This window comes from Parambassis ranga, chromosome 9 (genome assembly GCF_900634625.1).
Source record: "Parambassis ranga chromosome 9, fParRan2.1, whole genome shotgun sequence".
In the NCBI taxonomy this organism is placed as follows: Eukaryota; Metazoa; Chordata; class Actinopteri; family Ambassidae; genus Parambassis; species Parambassis ranga.
In genome coordinates, this window is record NC_041030.1 from 1,874,238 (window position 1) to 1,891,931 (window position 17,694).

A 17,694-nucleotide genomic window follows, 5' to 3' on the forward strand; every position below is an offset into this window, starting at 1 on the left:
CTCCACCTTCAGCACACTGCACAGCTGAACACACAAATGTTTCATACGTCAAGCCAAGGCTAGTAATGTTTCCCAGAAGACTGTGTTAATATAATATAACAAGACACGGAGGCCTACCTATAACATATAATGTCACTATAAGTAACATTTAAAACCGCTTTGAAAAGTTACATGACTGAATAGATTTACATTTGTCTGAAATGTGGCAACAAGGACATCCATTCTCTCTGTAGCTTCACAGAAAGCAAACGTGTGAGTGGGTGGAAGAATATGTAAGCAAGATGTATGTGCGTGGTGTGTGTCAGGAGGGGTGGAGGAAGGAGGAGGTAACACTGCGCCTGAGTGAATACTGAGGGACTCCTCACGACTACTCAACAGTCGTTCTCAGCAGTGAGAGGCCTTGGTATTACAGCAGCACTGTGCCCGGCATCGTTTCAATTCATTCAGACCTGCATGCCCCTGATCATTCCAATGCTTATTGCCTGCACCAGTGTCTGTTGCTCCCTTGTTTTCATTACTATTAAAGGTAGGGTAGGAGATTTTGAAAACTCAGTAAGAGTCAGCCAGATTTTGAAAGTAAACACACGCCCCTTTCTCTCGGAGCTCACCCCGAAGCCACGCCTCACAACCAGTCTGTGACTTCGGCCATCATGCACGTACCTCTCTGGTGCACGCAGAGCAGGAAGAGAGTGACAACCAGCCAATACTCCGCGCAGGTGCGCCTCGTAGGATTGGCTGATGTTTTTTCCACAGATGATTCATATTCTTCGTTTTAAAGCCAAACTGCTGAACTAATCGGTTGCTATCGGATTGTAAAGAGACGTTACACTAATTTATGTGCATCAGAATGAAATCTCCTACCCTACCTTTAAATTACTATTACTATTAGCAGTATCATAATTATTATTAACTGATATCCGTCATATTAATTCTCTGTTTTGTATGATGTTTGCTGCATGTTTGTTCCTCTCTCTCTCCTTCATCCTCTCTGTCCTGTCTACCTCTTCTTCTCCTCCTCTACCCGGCCGACTATCAGCAGGAAGGTTTTCATAGTTCCTTCATGTTAAAGGGGGCTTTTCTTTGCCACTGTTGCTCTTCAGGGGTTCAGGCTCTGGGTCTCTGTAAAGTGCTTTGAGACAATTGTGACTGTAAAATGAGCTATATAAATAAAATTGAATTCAATTCAATTGAAATTGAATGCAGAATATTCAAAGTTTATAACTGTTGGTATTTTGTTGTGGGAACACAAGGGGATGCTGCTTGATTCAAATGTTGCAGAGTCGGCCGAAAGATGACACCCAGGAGAACACTGGCAAGATCTATGACATGATACACAGATTGACAAATAACAGTGCTACATTACTAGAGCTGCGTGTCTAACAGGAGCGTGTTCATAGAATAGAATACACTTTATTAATCGCTTTGGGAAGGCCCCTCAGGGAAATTCTTTAACTTGTATGGTGTTAACCAGCAGAGTCGAGAAAAGTAATATTGATAATAATAAAACACTGAAGAGTGTTCCCGGCGAGTGAGTGGTGCTGGACGAGTGAATTGTCATAAGATTACACGCTGACTTGTGACAAGAATTACTCCTTCAACTTTAGGATTTACATTCATAACTGTTATCATGACAGGTAGATGAAATAAAGTACTAAGTAGAACAGTTAAGTTTCAGCATTTCTCACATCACAGCTGTATGTAGGTTACTTTATGGAGGCCCCCGTGAATGTAACCCAGCCAAAGCAAAAGTAGGGCATCGTGACCTAGATTATGGGACTTATTATTCACCAACAAGCTCAATAAGATGTGTTCTCAGCTAAAAGTCAAGTCCCCTTTGACATCAAGGTGTCATGCATCATGTCACATGTTGGATATGATCACACAGTGCATGACAGTTGCCAGAAGCTGACACAGTGTTGATCAATCTGTTGCTGAAGGTATGACGACAATGTATTTATGAAACACTTGACTGTGAGTGATTTTGTTTGGTTCGAATACAGCTGCCAGCTGAGATTGACTAAAGGTGGGGGTTAAACAGGTTGGCTGGATAAGCCTTCAAACTGTGCATATTTTAAAGTGTTCTATGTTCCAAACATCCTTCGGGAAGCCTCTCATAGAACATCATTGATTATATTATGTCTGTGCCATGGCTGACAATGTAATAACTGCCCTGAAATCAGAGTAAATGATGAATAGACTTGTTTGATTCATATTTAGAAAGGTTTACATTGTCCTATAGCAAAGCAAGAGCTTGGTTCAAAGTGAACAGTAAAGCTCCAACAGTTGGCATGCCAGGGTGGCAGGTTTGCCTCCAGAAGGGGCTCTGCGAGAGCCCAGTGGGAGCCAGAGCACAACAGAGCTCTCCTCCAGTTCAGGCATGACCCACATCACTTCTACAGTCTGATACCAGAAGCTTTCTAGAGTCAGCATTTGACTTTATAGCCCACACAGTCAACTATATGAAAAATATGTCTGGCACATGTCTGACAACTGAGTGAGATGAGGTGCTGAATGATTGCGATTAACAAAAACAGGAGCATTCAGGCTTTGCAAATCACACAAGAAACAAAAAGTAGGCCAATTTCTGCACACATTGAAATGACATGATGCACTCTTCAACCGAAAGAGGTAAATAAACTGACATGCAGAACAGATGATAGATTTAGACAGTACCGTAATCGTCTCCAATGGAACCCAACTGGACCCATTCTGGGAGACAGATAATTCAACAATCTCCAACTGTGTGATTCCAATTATAGTAGCTCCTCTATCAGGCTACATCCAACATACATTGTGTGTCTAATAATTCATGAGAATATGAGTGAAACCTGATAGTGGTAGTAGTAGTGACAGTGGTAACTTGTATAGTGCTTGGATAAAGGCCACCAGCAATAAACACCAAGGTCTCTTTATGGTGTTCAACAACCAAATTTGCCTGTTATTATTCAGTTAAGGTGATGCTACTAATGGCACTGTTGTATGGTTCTGACCAGCAAACCTGTTGCAGCTGCACTTACTTAGTTCAAATTCAAATATTCAATTCAGGAACTAAAGCAAACAAATAAGTCCAGTGTAAAGGCCCTGGAGGTCAATGAAGTGTTATGTAAAAGTGTTAATGAGATTTGACGTATTTTAGGTTGTTACTAAATTAGAATGAAAATATGTGTCTTCAAAATATATTGAGCAAGTGGTGACATAATGACATATGAAAGGAGAGAAGAAAACAAGCGTGCTTGGTGAACTCTGACTTACATTGAACAGGTTTGTCTTGTTTCTTTCACAGAAAAGTCCTTGTGCTGGCATGTGCTTCAGCTGTTGCCATGGGACACTGCTTCCTAGCAACACATCTCTGGCCCACTGTAGGTTCTGTGTCGATAAATAAATAAATAAGTATGAAATCCACATACATTTTTTTTACACACATGCATGCTTAATGAGAAAAGGAGAAAATCACTCATTTACAATCAGGTAAATGCAGACCTCTTTTCACAGTGTGATGACTCATAAATCAGAGTCTATACCAGTGCCCTGCTTGAACAGATAAGAAGCCAATGCCACTTCATGTTATTTTTCACAATGCCACTGGCCTATAGCATGAAATCACAGCTCACTCTTCTTACATTTTTGGAGTGAGCATAAAAATGGCCAGTCAACGTGAGTGGAACAGTTTTACTGAGAACTAACGGGGCACGGAGGCTTTTAACAATGGATGTGTCAGATTGTGAGACAGGCTAAGCAACCTGTGTCAACAGCATCATGTCACATGACGCTGTCATTTAGTCACTGCCAAGATACTAAAAACTCTATAGTCAAGGAAAAATTGGAGAAAACCTGAACAAGTTAAGAAATGTACCATTACTGTGTTTGACCACTAATAATTGAATAAAGAAGTCCCAGAGAGCCATAAAACCACAATGCAGCACATACGGTACAGTAGAGAGGCCAGGAGCATGATACAAAAAGGACTTTTTCATTCCTAATTTACCTTTATTTAAAATAGGCAAAGGCTGTATTAAAAAATTCAGAGTGCTGACAGAAGGTTGCCATTGCAGCAACGCTCAACACAATCTCACTGTGCCAAACTGGCTGAGAGAGCAGTGTGCTACCACCCACACACACCTCTGCCCACAGAGGCTTCTAGCCAACACAGGCTGTTTCAGCAACTCATGTATCTCTGCAGAGCGTACAGGTCCACAAGAAACCCCAAGGAATGAGTCTGAAATGGACATCACAGCTCTAAAGTATTTGTCACGGAAATAATCAGTGCAAAAGGTCCATGTGCCTTTTGAAGAAATTGTAGGAATGCTCAGTAAGCCTCATCTTCTGTAAATGTCACCATTAATGGCAGGGGATACTGATTATAGGTGTATGGCTTGGGTTTAATGGAGAAGTCGGCCTTTGAAATGCAATAAGAATGGAATAGTGTCGGCAGTTAACAAGGGTGGACTGACCTGATGAGTCTTGCTGTTGGTATAGAAGAAGGCCAGGCGGTAAAGACTCTTGTAGTGCTGTGGGAAGCGGCCAAGGCACAGAAAGAGAGCACGGACACACATTTCCACCAAAGTCCGTCTCTGATCAACACGTTCTGTAGGCAGGGCTTTGGGCACTTCGATGACCTCAGCAGGGGGCTCTGGTTTTCTCTTGCTTTCATTGGCCAGTGTCTGAGCGGTGGCATGCTGAGAGGGAGTTGTCTTCTGAAGAGTGGCTGGAACAGGCAGAGGATGAGGGTGTGGATCTGGAGAGATCTTGGGGATTGAAGCCTCAGGGACTATCACCACTTCTGCATCTACTACTTCCTGGATAACCCTCTCCTCTGTCTGGATGCCAGTGTGTTCTCCATGTAAGGCTAAAGGAAGATTTAAAGGAAATGTAAAACTGTGCCTCGTCTAGCTATTGCCATAAAAGATCCATCATTTAAATTATGAATACCTGTGTCCTCAGATACGGGCTGCCCATCCTTCACAGGCGTTGTACTTTCTGATGAAGATGAACTGGCTTTCAAAGAGACAGGTTTGTGGCTGCTGTCTTGTGAGCTGGTGGGATCTGTGAAGGCATCTTGGGTGGAGTTGGAGTCAGAAAGCAATACCACCTCACTGTCCTGGCTGCGCTCTGCCAAAAAAGAAAACAATAAAAACAGCATACGTTACATTACCGGTTACACGGTTTCAGCCACCGAAAAATAATCTGATTAAATACAAGTCTTTACAAATTTACATTTTCTGTCCAAATAGATGTACATTCTTCTTTTGAGATTTGCATATACTAAATATTCAGGTGGACAAATTCAATCACTAAGTAACAAAAATGGCTGCACCGTGTACATTTCAATCAATAATTAAGAATGTAACAAAATGCTGTGTGGGTCGTTTTCAATATAGCAGTTGGTCACTTGTTTAAAATGTCAAAATTCCCATTGTAATGTGGAGAAAGCAGTACATATAGTTATAAACCAAACATAAGTCACAAGCAACAACTCCTTATTAGTGCCTCACTAATGACACATTGTTACAGAGGAGAGAAGGTTTGTTTTTGTTGTCCAAAAACTAAATGCCAGCATTCCTTTTAATTGCCATGTTGTGCAGCCTCAGCAATATAAAACCCTTGGCAGGGAACTGTAAATAAGAATTAGGAGGCTAACAAGCATTTGCTATTTCAGAGAATAATGCACTGGGGGCCTTTTTTAAAAAAAAACACAGTGAACAGCAAAGTTACTAGGGTACTGTAAAAATTTGTATAAACTGACACTGGTGTATTCAGTGCATCCTACAAAACGGCACATCATTCTGGATTTAAAATGGAGCCTCTGAAAGAGTTTGGTGGGTTTGGAGAGCAGTACCATTCAGGGAAGCCAGCCATATTGAAGACCTGGGCAGGCAGTAATCATGGTCAAACTCTGGTGAGGCTGTTGAAGATATGGGGAGCTGGTTTTAAAATATAATCAAGCAAACTTCACCTCTAAATTAGTAGAAAATATTATCTGCAATAGCCTTAAAAATCAATCACTTATGTTTTCTGACAAGTGAGTACACATTTAATACTCCCCTTGAAAATGTAGGACCTGATTCAGACACATTTTCTAGAAACCAGACAAAAGCAAAGAGCTGAACTTGTGTGCATAACCCTGAGAGGAAAAAAATCATTCTGGTTGCTATTATTTTCCATTAACTGATACTTAATTTCTTCCCTATTTTACTAATAGGGAAGAAATTTTAAAACCCTGTGGGAATAATTTGCATCTAATAATTTAAGTCTTTGTAGAGAATAAACAGATTAGCTCACAAAGGAGTTTTTCCCCTGATTATTTTAAATAAATGCATGTCTGAATCCGGCCCTGCAATCTTATCATCCTAATCCACTTTAACCAGGACTCAAGTCAGAGAGATTGGAGTCTCGGAGGCAACAATGTGCATGTTGGGGAATTTTCTGACTTCGGTTTTAGAGGTGTGTGCCAATAGCAGGGCAGCTGCATTCTTTCTGACTTGGCATTTTCAAACTAATTGGCCATAATTAGTAATGGTATCCAATTAGTTGAAAATAGCAAACATGATTCACACAAGATTTCCAAATACCTGCTAGTAGTTTGACTTTTTTGTGCAATTATCCCTTCACCAAACTCAAATAGAACGTGACTGTAAGGTACACCAGACAATTTAGTGGATTGTGAGAAAGGACTGACTTTGTCCAGTTGTGGAGACATTCACCCCCATTATATCTACATGCATATAAATGGCAAAGCTGGTGGTAAAAGCAAGCAGGCAAAGAGGTAGCAGGCAGGTAGGTAGGTAGGTAGGTAGGAAGGAATCTGGAGAGGGTGACAAAACTGGCAACATGGGCAATATGGCTGCATTATTTGTACATTCAAGCTAAACATGACACATGGTATGTATGGGTGGTCAGATGTCACACAATTTTTAAAATGGCTGTTTTTTCCCCGACCCAAACAGAATTTACACAAAATAAAAATGTCGTTTTGTGATAGTTTAAGAAAAGTAACTACATAAAGGATGATTTGTTTGGATAAATCAAAAAAGGTCCATAATCATAATTGTGTTGTACAATACCAATGATGTATGGTACCTGTATCTAAAATAGTCACATTTCTACATGTTGTGTAGCATTAAAAACAATTCTATTCCATAGAACAGCACACATTTAACTAGATCTTTTACTGGATAACACCCATGTTGTCATCCAACTGGATACATTGAAACTTTTTCCCTTTTTATGTTTTCTTTTGTGGTTATTTCTGATGCAGCTTTTTGATCTTAAATTCAGTAAATCACCAGAATGCATTTGGGAGGTGCTTGGTGTTAAAAACCTAGAGTGACCATATCCCTCAGTGCAAACCACACTGGTTAACCAGCAAGTACTCCAGATTGCTGAAATTTGTTTTGATAGAGTTTGCCAGCAGCTGGTTGATGCTGACGTCCACATGTCAAAAACAGCACAAATGTATCCATAATGCTGCAGGTTTAAATAAGGTACATCAAAACAAATATTCGAGAGAGGCTTGATGATTGGTGAGAAAAGGAAATAAGACCAGCAATAAAGCAGCCAAAAGAGATGGATGTTAATTTAGCAAGCACGCATTCACAACATACACACAGGCTATAATGCCTTCTGCAAGGCTGGACCTTTACACCTGAACCTTTACAATACTGCTGCTGTGCCAAGCATAGCAAATTAGTCAAATAATCAGTAGCCATATTGCCCATTTTACCACATCCCAATCACCCAGTGCATGGGGATCATTGTAACTGAAACTGAAGCCATTAAGCATGGTGATTAGCAATCTGACCCTACTGGTATTCCTGTCCCAGTGCAGAAAGGGCAAAGGGCCCAACCCCAGAGACAGAGTCTAGGACTGGGACTGTACCATCAGCCTGCTGCTCCTCATGCCGTTGCTGCTGCCACTGCTGCCTTCGGAGAGTTTTGCGTTTGGCGTAATCGTGGTCAAATGGCGTGGCCACGTAGGGAGGGGATGTCAGACCTGGAGTGGTGACTGATGGAAGGGAGGAACTGAGGACATTCCCTACGCAAACTGTAGAGCAATTAAAATCTTCATCCATCATAGAGGGGGGTTTCTCCCTGAGTAAGTAATAAAAAGAAATGATCAATAGTACAGTACGTGCCACACACATGTCATACATCATGCTGGGTTAGACCACATAGCTTACTTTTCATGAGACCTCGGCATGCTTGGCATACTCTTCTCTTCCCCCCTTGCAAACGGCCCTGTAGCAGCCTCAACCAGCAAGGTAAACAAACGTTCGTATTCCAGATCAGGTGCTTGGGCTTCCAGCAGTTTCAGGATGGTGGCACTCAGACGGAAATGCAACTAGGAGAAAACGAAAAAAGAAGTTTAGTGCACCACAGGTATGTGGACAATGCTTTTTAATGCGAATGCTTTCCGACAGTTATCTTACATAACACTGTATTGATGTTACCCAACTAGAAACTAGTGCATCAACAGGTCACAAGTTGATTACCTCTAGGGCTTCCATAGCCAGGTCAGGAGGATTATGATAATGGATTTTCCGGGGGTACCTGGCAGCTTCTTCATGCAGATAGTTTGCTGCCTATAGAGAAGAGAGGAAAGTCCGTGATTAGGTAAAACAAATTTATAACTTCTAATCCAGCAAACAACACTGTGTATATTTTTTTTCATGTTTCCACTTAATCTAGACAGAACAACATGACTAACTATGACTAACTCCATACATTGTTATACCTAGGAAAAAACTTGTGGGAGCAGAGGGGCAGTGATCTTTATTTCTGTAGGTGGATTATGAAACAACACCAGGAAGAGTAAGAGAAAAATGAACTATGATTCATGATGAGATGTTTATTTCCTTAGTTTCTAACATGATGACAAACTTAAACTTAAATGTCACTGCTTCTTAAACTGGTTTTCCAAAATGTTTTTGGCAAAACATGAAACTCTATTTACCTTTTTGTAAAGCTGCAGATATTCCACTGGAGGCTGTTTGCGTTTCTCTGCTATCTTCCCAAGCATGTAGTGAATGAGCCACTCTTCCTCATCACTGTCACCCTCGCAACGGGAAGCTCCTTGGAAACACTGAAATGCTGTCTCCAACATTGAGTCTCTCCTTTCTTCCATCTGAAACAACACACACACGTGCAGTAGAGACACCATGAGTAATTTAGCTTGAGGCGACAGATCAATTAACTGTGCAAAGCATTCCAATGTGGAACAAGCTGAAGTGACAGGATGTGACTGGCCAGTTAACACATAACAGTGGAAACAACATAAAGTGACAAATAAGCATGCACGTTCACATGTGTCTTACCTGTTTAACCACGTCAGGGGGAAGCTCATTTCGCCATTGTTTGAGCTGCCGTGAAGCAAACGAATGCAGCGCATATGATATGGTACCGTATTCGATCCACAGAGACAGGTTGGAACTGTCTATCTCCAGGGCCCTCTTAAAGCAAGTAAGGACCGCCTGGGAGTGCTTCCATATGGGCACGTCACTCTTCAGCTCATTGGAGTTGAGCTTCTCTTGGATACGGCTGGCCCTTGCTAAAGCCATACCTGCCCAGGAGTCAAACCTGGGGAGAGATTCACATTTACTAAAATGCACTTTTAATGTGAAAAATGTATAATGTTCTGCAGAGAAATGTACTACCTGTTAGGGCACACGCAGATGTCGTGCATATAGAACTTTATGGCCTTGGACTGCTCCTTGTTCTTGAAATGATAATCAGCCAGCAGGTAGTAGATCTCATCGATAATTGGAGGTGCAGGAGCACTGCCAGCAGGGAGGGATGGAGCCTTGAAGAGATCAAAATTTAATGTGTTTTTTAATAATCAGGATTCTCTATGAATTTCAAATCAGATGTAAAATGAATATACTGTTAAGAATGAGTGATCATATTCCTCTAACTGACCTTTTCTGTCATGCTCTCGATGTAGGCTGCTACTTCATCCATGTTGAGTGTGGGGGTGTCACTGGTGGGGGCAATGCCAGCGAACCTCCGCAGCAGATTGGCCAATTCTGCCGACACTGTGCTTGTCTTATAGCTGTCAAACTCGGGCAGTGACTTTGGTTTAAAATATTGAAACATGAAAAGGGCGTCACTCCACAGAAGCTCAACCTGCAAAACAGAATTATTCCACAGGCAACATCAATGTCACAGTCGGCTGCATTGTGTAACACACAGCACCATTAGTGGTAACAAGGTCTCATGGGGACTCTTCTCCTGCACTAGGGCATTCCATAATTATAGTCACAATCTCAGTCATATAACTGCACTGCTCACTACTGTGGTAATGTCAACCACCTGGTGGCAGAACACATGCATTACAAAAATAAGCATGTCCACACAAACCTCTATTTTTTTTACAATATTATTAGTCATGTCATTTTTAAATTTAGATACAATCAACTCATTCACAAAATGCCTGTCTGTCAAACAGCATCTAAAGAAAATAACTGCAAGATTAACATTTTGAAGGTTTATCATACTAAATAACAAGAGCAGAGAGTCCTAGATTTGCTTGTAGTTAAATTTAAATGTGTTCACGTTTGTCAGTTCGATGCCATTTTAGTGCTTTCATTTGATTCTGTGACATCACCCACGTGTACCACACCAACAAAACAACATTAATTAACATTAAAAATAAAGCAGTGTCTTTCTGTGTTGTGCAGGTCAACGAGGGCACAGGGTTTGCGTCATTGGCAGTCTGCTTTTCATGTGGGTTTGCCAATACAGGTGAGAAATCATACCCATTAGTCAAAGCCTTGCACCACCTCTTCACTATTTCACCGCCTCTTCACCGCCATTTGGCTGTTATCTAAATATCAGCTGAGCTGCAATTAGGGTTTTTGGTTTATGGTTTTTTAGTTGTAATGTGTTGCACAGGCAGAATTAGCAGACATTGACTTTTAGATGATGTAGCTGAACTGATTCACTTCAGATTGACAGAAACAGTTCTGACAAATGGGACAATGTAAAGTAATATAATACAACAAAGTAGGCATCTGAGTAGCCAACCTGTGGAGATGAGTGGTCTTCAAGATAGCGGGCCTTGCTCTTCTTACTGGGGTAGGCATACAGACAGAAGAAGCACTGTTCCAAGGCCATCTCCAACTCCTCTTTGTAGGGATGAGCATCATTCTTGGCAGAGGCTGCAAACTCTTTTTCCAACACTCGAACCTACACCAAACCGGAATGCACAGGAGATAGAATAAATGTTAAAATGTTTTCATTATTATTATTAATATTTATATACGAATTAAAATTTTATTTTATGCTGTATGTTCTGTATATGGTGTTATAGATATTTTCTAACCAACTTACATAGAACTTTAAGAGTGCACCGTCTGAATTGCAGCACAAAGAACGACGGCCAAGATACTCATGGGCTGTGTTCAGAAGCATCAGTGAGGAGGGCAGCATGGGAGTGTCTGAGTCATCTGAAAATTAGACTTGACAGGGTTACTCCACAACTGGTATGCAATAAACATCAGGGGAAAGTAAAGGCATAAAAACAAGAAGCCTACAAACCTTCATCATCGTCTACAGACATATGCTGTCGAAGCATGCAGTCAAAAGCAGCCTCCTCATGTTTGATAATGCGATACAGGATGATCCAAGGCAAAATGGAGAAGAAAAACGGCTCCTTGGGATCATCAGAAATGCTCATGCTCAGGTCAATCAACTAAAAAAACAACAGCACGATAAATTAATATTCGAAGACCAATGCATTTCTTATTGCACCATGTCTTTACTTTAGGACAGCCAGCATTTTTAAGTGTCTCCTGACCTGAATTAGGTTGTTAGCCAGTCGAGCCATACAAGAGAACTGGGGGACATTGCTAAGAAGCTCCGACTCTTTGGTGAAGCACACCTCAATGCCATCTAGCAACTTTCCAATTGTGCTAACCCACTCTTCCTTGCTAGGGGGAGAGCTGTTTGAAACTGAGTTGAACTGCTGCAGGGCTTCATTCAAAGCCAGCTCGCTATACTCCAAGCACTGCTGGTAGTCCTGCAGCTTCAGCAGGGAGTTCTAGGGCAGGGAGTTAAAAACAGACAATAAGAATCATAATCAACATAATGATTTACAGATTCAGTTAATATAGTTATAGTATGTCTAACCTGCAGTAGCATCAGCTGTGCAGGACGCTCTGGTGTGGAGCTTACAAACTCCAGAGGTTTGCTCCTGTTCCCATAGTTAAGAGTGGGCTGCAGCAGGCGCACAACTGATTCAAAGTCTGCAGACTCAAAGAGACGCTGAATTTCCTCCAAAGACTGACAACGCTCCAGAGACTTCAGTCTTTTGTCAATCTGTACAAGTGAACACAGACAAAGTCTAAACAAACAAATCAAAAGTCTGAGCAAAAGTTCAATAATGAATCACTATCATAAAGAATAATATTTATTTGTGTTTAAAAATGTGTATATAACATGTTTTGTATGTTCAAAAAAAAGTTGACTAGCCACCAAACGGACCTCCTCCACAGAGATTGCTGCATCTACACGTAGGTTAGGTATTGTGATTGTGTAATGTTTCCCATCTGAAGTCTTTGGCTTGCTCTGCAACAGACCTATGCAGACATCATAGCTCTCAAGGGCCGATTCCATATCTCCCTGTCAGAAGAGAAGAAATACAGATCTAAGCTGGAAAAGAACACAATTAAAAAAAAATAAACTTTAAAATAGAAACATTTACCTGCAGGGCCAAGAATCGTGCCTTCAGCCAGTAGACTCGCACCATAACATCCAGCCAGCCATCCTCAAACAGGTCTTTTTGGGATGAACCAAGTGCTAGGAGTAACAAATCACCCTGGAAGTGCTGCCCAGGAAATTCTAAGTCAGCTGCATCATTGCCGGGACCACTGCTGTTTCTTCTTGGGGTAACTAGACAAGACATAAAAATTATAGTCCAGGCCAAATGTAAATAATGGCAATGTAACACTTAAGAAAGAAATATTCAGTAATGCTGTGGGTGAGCTAAGGCTTACCAGTCTTTCCCTTGTTGTGTAACCATTGTTCCAACTGCAGCTCCATACAGGCCAAGCTCATTGCCAACATTTCCTGCACATATAAAACACTCATCACAGGTGATTCTGAGTCAAAATGATAAAAAACACTTTAAAATGAGTTTCATGCCGTACTGCACCCTGAATTCTGCAGACCCAAAATTTAACCCACAGTGATTCTACAATAATGGTGTTTTTCACAGAAACTATGCTGCTAGTACAACTAAGACCAATGGCCATTTCATACCACATATATACAAATGAAACAAGAACAGTGTTCTTACCCGGACATGTTGGTTGCTGCTGTCCCGAAACAGAGGGTTAGGGAGTCCACTGCTGTGATTCCTCCAGGTCTGATAGACCTCCAGCACCACAGCAGTCAGCCCCCGAGGCCACTCTTCCATGAACTTCTGACCCACTGCTTTCAGGTAGCGCATCATCAGATCCAGTATACCACCATTGGTCATGTTGTGGAGCAGAAAGTTGTGGACATCCTGTTGTTCTACATGAAGAAATGCATTTTGGTAATGTGACAGAAATATGAAAGAAACACAGCACAAAATATTGTAGATACATATCTATAATGCAGTACATACCAGATTCCATGTAGTTGACTGAGTCAACAGGCATGCAGCTCCCATGTAGAGGCTGCATGTCCTCCTTCGCATCACACTGTGTCTCAAGATTACTGAGACTCTCCTCATCATTATCAGGATCAAACTTCCTGAGCCTAAAACAAACCATCAGAACCATTTTTCAAAAACAGATATATTTATGCATTGTTTAAGTTTGAGCACAAAATACCTAGAAGGCAGATATTTAAAAAGAAGTTCTTGAAAATCAATCTTCTCTTCTTTTTTGCATTTTGTGTTTCGAACACGTGCTGAGCGTCGCTTGGCTGTCTCGCCACTATCTTCTACCCCACGTTTCCTTTTCGGAGCCTTCTTCCCTTTATCTGTTAGGGAAATGTCCATTGCTGTAGCTGTAAACACATGCAAATAAAAAGAATACAATTACAGAATAGTGGCAGTTGCCTTTTGAGTTTCTTTAAAAAAAATAAGGCAGAGGGATGAGAAAAACAGCCTCTGTATATACAACTAACCGACAGGGGGAGCAGAAGTGGTGACCTCCACAGTGGTCTGGCTGGGAGTAATCTGAGGTTGAGTGCCAGTCTGAGGAAGAACTGCTGGCTCACAGAACATAACCGGTGGCAGGGAAGAACTAGGGCTGCTGCTCAGTGCAGTGGTCTGGCCCATACTAACAGGGCTGGTTGGCTGCGGGAGGTTTTGGAGAAAATTTGGGTCACGGTACTCTGACAAGTCAATTCTGCGTCCGAGGCTCGGACGTGGTGGCTCACATGTGGTCTGATGTCTGTACATTGCAAGAAGGCTTTCGCCCACATGCTTCCATCTAAGACGAAACAAAAAAGAAAGTTAGGATTCACTGGAAAGAATTTCAGAACAGCATATCCCAATTCTGCATGTTCAAGCTTTACAAGAAATCTCAGCACAAGTATTAACTCTGTTATTAATCAGCGAAACAGACATGGTATGTGCTCAAATGTGATTATTAATGACTGAAGTGCAAAGGTATTTTAAACTAATGCACCCTGACAGGAAAAACTAAAAAGCAATCTGGCACTCACGAGAGGCAGCGGATGGGCTGGATCAGAACAAGGTCAGGTTTTGGTTCACACTGAGAGAGCATCTGCCGGCGCCTTCGTATCTCCAGGGCCTCCTCCACAATGGATTGCCGTTCTTCTTCTTCCACTTCCACATAGTGGATAGACATATCACTACAAACAAGCCAAGGCACAGCAAAGAGGTATGTCAGTGATGCAAAAGCTGCAGCAGATTCCAAGCAGAGGGTCCAGTAAAAAGTGAGCTGGCTTCACCATTTCATAAACATCTGCATTGTATCCCTCTTCAGACAAGGCTGCTCCTCAAAGATCTTTTCCTTCAACACCAGGCCTTTAGTGTAACAATGATCCTTTTCTAGGGCTTTGGCAATAAAGTACAAACAACCTGAAAAGGAAATGTAAATAATTACTTTTCTTTCTACACTAAACCACTAATACATACATGACATATTGCTACTGAGCAAAAAGCTGATATTGACATGTGTATATTACTTACAGGTATAGTCACTAAGTGTGTAGAGAATAGTTATGAGGTTGTCCAGGCAGGGCCAGTGGTCTGGGTTACAGTGCAATCCTTCCTCAAAAGCATGACGAGCTAGAGGAATGCGCACTAGTCGCACAGCTACCTGACCAATTTTGTACCACATGTTCACATCAGTGGAATCCAACATGACCGCCTAAGAAACAAACAGAGCAGAAAATATGGTGTAAACCAGTGGTATTGTCAAAGCGGTCAAAATTCCAACATTAATATTACATTGCAGTAAACTTGATCTGCCTATTTTTTTTTACCTCCAAATAGAACTCCATAGCGGTCTCCAAGTCATCCCTTGATGCAGCCATGCTAGCCAAGTTTTTAAAAGTTGAATATTTCAACATTAGCCCGGGATGCTTGAGACCCACTCTCTGGTCCTCTGAGGGCATGGCCTAAATATTAAAGAATGCATTACATTTGGCACCAAACAAAATGTATGTGGGGTTTGTACCTCAGCAAAGCCAATGTAGAAGTGCATATTATAAATCTTAATCAGGCAAACTTAAATCCTGCATTAAATCTGAATTTTCGGAAAAAAAACTGGCTCAGTAATTGAACAGAAAACAGAACATGCAGACCTTCACACTGTGTACAAAAGACAAATAACAGTGATGAATGAGCACCCTCGCTGTGACCAACCAAGAGACTTTACCATGAAAGACTATTTCAGCAGTACATTCTGATGTGAACATCCATCTGTTAACAGTGCTTGAAGGGATCTGCTGCTCTGTTACATATTTGTTACTACTTTTTCAAACAGATTAGCGACAGGATCTACAGTATTCCAAACAAATGATCTTCCTTGCTTCAGTAGACTGTTTTGCTGTGATCATGTAAAAGCATGAACAGGTTGTGGGGTTTTACTGTGGCATTCTTACCTCTTTGAGCAGCGGAGTTTTAAGAAGCTCATGATAGGCCTTGGCAGACTCCTCAAACTTGTCATGTTTTTGCAGATCCAAAGCTTTGTGGTACAACGCAAATGCCTCAGCTTCCTACAAAAAAACAATCACACTTATTTAGATCTATGAATGTACACATTAGAAGACATAGCTGATACTGTTGATTCATATGTATATTGTATGTACTTGAGCCTCTTTAGTCTGACTCTTGCTGCTTCTTAATGGGTCTTGAGACTCGTCTGCAGCTGTTGAAGCAGCGTTTAGTGCTGCAATGCGAATCTGTCAAGACAAAAAAGACAGTGAGGCAGACAGGAACACTTTAGTAAGCAGTAAAACATTTCAGCCAGCAGAAATATCTGCCCAATCACAAACATTACAGAGGACCTGGATTACTCAGTAATGAAGCCTTACCATTTTAATATCCGGAAAGAAGACCTTCTGCCTTCACAGTGTGCACATTTTGAAAGGATCTGCAGAAATGCATGGGGAAAAACAAAGAAAACGTAATGAAAGATGTTGCGAGCAACAAGATATTCTCCAATAATTTGTGACTGCAGAGTTAATGATTCAGCTCTAGCAATCGTGTCTGTTATTAAGTTTGTCAGAGTGCATGTAGAGGCTAGACGGGATAAACAAATATCGATAGAGAGAAAAGGCTGAGCACGCCAATGTAGTTAGGTAATTGCTAACCGAGAGGGGTTTGTGACCGACAGGCTAATGTTGTCGAAGTGCAACTCCAAACTTAGCATTGTATTTTAGCACTCCAGTAGAACAGCGCTTTGTCTGTCGTGTGTAACAAGTATATAGTGTTAAATAACTGTTAAATAACACACACAGGCTGTAAAATATGTACATACATATATAACCCCAGCTGGCCGATAAATTCGAAAACCTGCCAGCTCACATTACCGCCTCCGCTAGCAGAAATTAGCAGACACACATTGTATGAGCTAACGTTAGCTAACGTGTTAACCGGACGACCATCACTTGCGAAACTTACCGGTCATTCCCGGATTGACTGCATTTGTAATACAGTACAGTAAATGCCAAAAGCACTGCGGACACGGAAAACACAGAAACTTCATTTATTCACATTATTCATCTTCCTTTGTTGTTGTTAAACATGGATGGGTGCTTTTACGTCACAGCATGACAGTTACTCCCCACCAGACAGTAAAACCGTCACTCATTGGTCAGTACACGGGGGGGGGGGGGGGTACAACATGTGACCAGCGATAGCGTATGATACTGGATAAAACCATACCATCAACACACACACACACACACACACACACACACAATCACAATCTCAAACTATAACAACATATTACAGTTAAAGTAAAAACAAACCAACAAACAAAAATTCAGTATTCAACACAGACATGTACCTCGACTTTTTATCAGTTGTTGTGCGACCTGCATGATATACATGCAGCCACTAGATGGCAGGCTTTTATCTATAATAGTGTCATGGTTACATTTGTTCTTATCACAGGATCTTAAAGTGTCTGATCTTGAGCTGATTCCCTTTGCAGTGGTTTACTGTGACACTTAATAGTTATATCCTCATTCAGATCATATTTCAATTGCTTATTCTTCTAATACAGCTGTAAG

General features: G+C 41.3%; 1 protein-coding gene across 4 annotated transcripts in view; it reads right to left on the minus strand.

Moving 5' to 3' along the window:
- Positions 1-17,222, minus strand: part of cabin1 (calcineurin binding protein 1) — a 30,336-nt gene extending 13,114 nt beyond the window's left edge. Inside the window, exons 1-31 of one of the 4 annotated variants that reach the window (XM_028413818.1) lie at positions 17,081-17,222; positions 16,492-16,550; positions 16,267-16,359; positions 16,060-16,173; positions 15,439-15,573; positions 15,143-15,323; positions 14,902-15,031; positions 14,653-14,802; positions 14,110-14,417; positions 13,812-13,989; positions 13,604-13,737; positions 13,292-13,509; positions 12,990-13,062; positions 12,698-12,885; positions 12,478-12,615; positions 12,124-12,312; positions 11,792-12,034; positions 11,533-11,686; positions 11,326-11,441; positions 11,020-11,181; positions 9,913-10,119; positions 9,651-9,796; positions 9,312-9,573; positions 8,951-9,121; positions 8,490-8,579; positions 8,178-8,338; positions 7,991-8,088; positions 5,837-5,902; positions 4,930-5,109; positions 4,452-4,846; positions 3,253-3,366 (exon numbers count right to left, since the gene is read on the minus strand). In XM_028413818.1, the coding sequence (XP_028269619.1) occupies positions 3,253-3,366; positions 4,452-4,846; positions 4,930-5,109; positions 5,837-5,902; positions 7,991-8,088; positions 8,178-8,338; positions 8,490-8,579; positions 8,951-9,121; positions 9,312-9,573; positions 9,651-9,796; positions 9,913-10,119; positions 11,020-11,181; positions 11,326-11,441; positions 11,533-11,686; positions 11,792-12,034; positions 12,124-12,312; positions 12,478-12,615; positions 12,698-12,885; positions 12,990-13,062; positions 13,292-13,509; positions 13,604-13,737; positions 13,812-13,989; positions 14,110-14,417; positions 14,653-14,802; positions 14,902-15,031; positions 15,143-15,323; positions 15,439-15,573; positions 16,060-16,173; positions 16,267-16,359; positions 16,492-16,494 (4,797 nt within the window). In that variant the 5' untranslated portion in view covers positions 16,495-16,550; positions 17,081-17,222. Of the gene's footprint in view, positions 1-3,252; positions 3,367-4,451; positions 4,847-4,929; positions 5,110-5,836; positions 5,903-7,876; positions 8,089-8,177; positions 8,339-8,489; positions 8,580-8,950; positions 9,122-9,311; positions 9,574-9,650; positions 9,797-9,912; positions 10,120-11,019; positions 11,182-11,325; positions 11,442-11,532; positions 11,687-11,791; positions 12,035-12,123; positions 12,313-12,477; positions 12,616-12,697; positions 12,886-12,989; positions 13,063-13,291; positions 13,510-13,603; positions 13,738-13,811; positions 13,990-14,109; positions 14,418-14,652; positions 14,803-14,901; positions 15,032-15,142; positions 15,324-15,438; positions 15,574-16,059; positions 16,174-16,266; positions 16,360-16,491; positions 16,551-17,080 lie in introns of all 4 variants that reach the window. The other 3 variants (XM_028413816.1, XM_028413819.1, XM_028413817.1) reach the window with 3 other exon arrangements.
- Between the last annotated feature and the right edge of the window lie 472 nt (positions 17,223-17,694).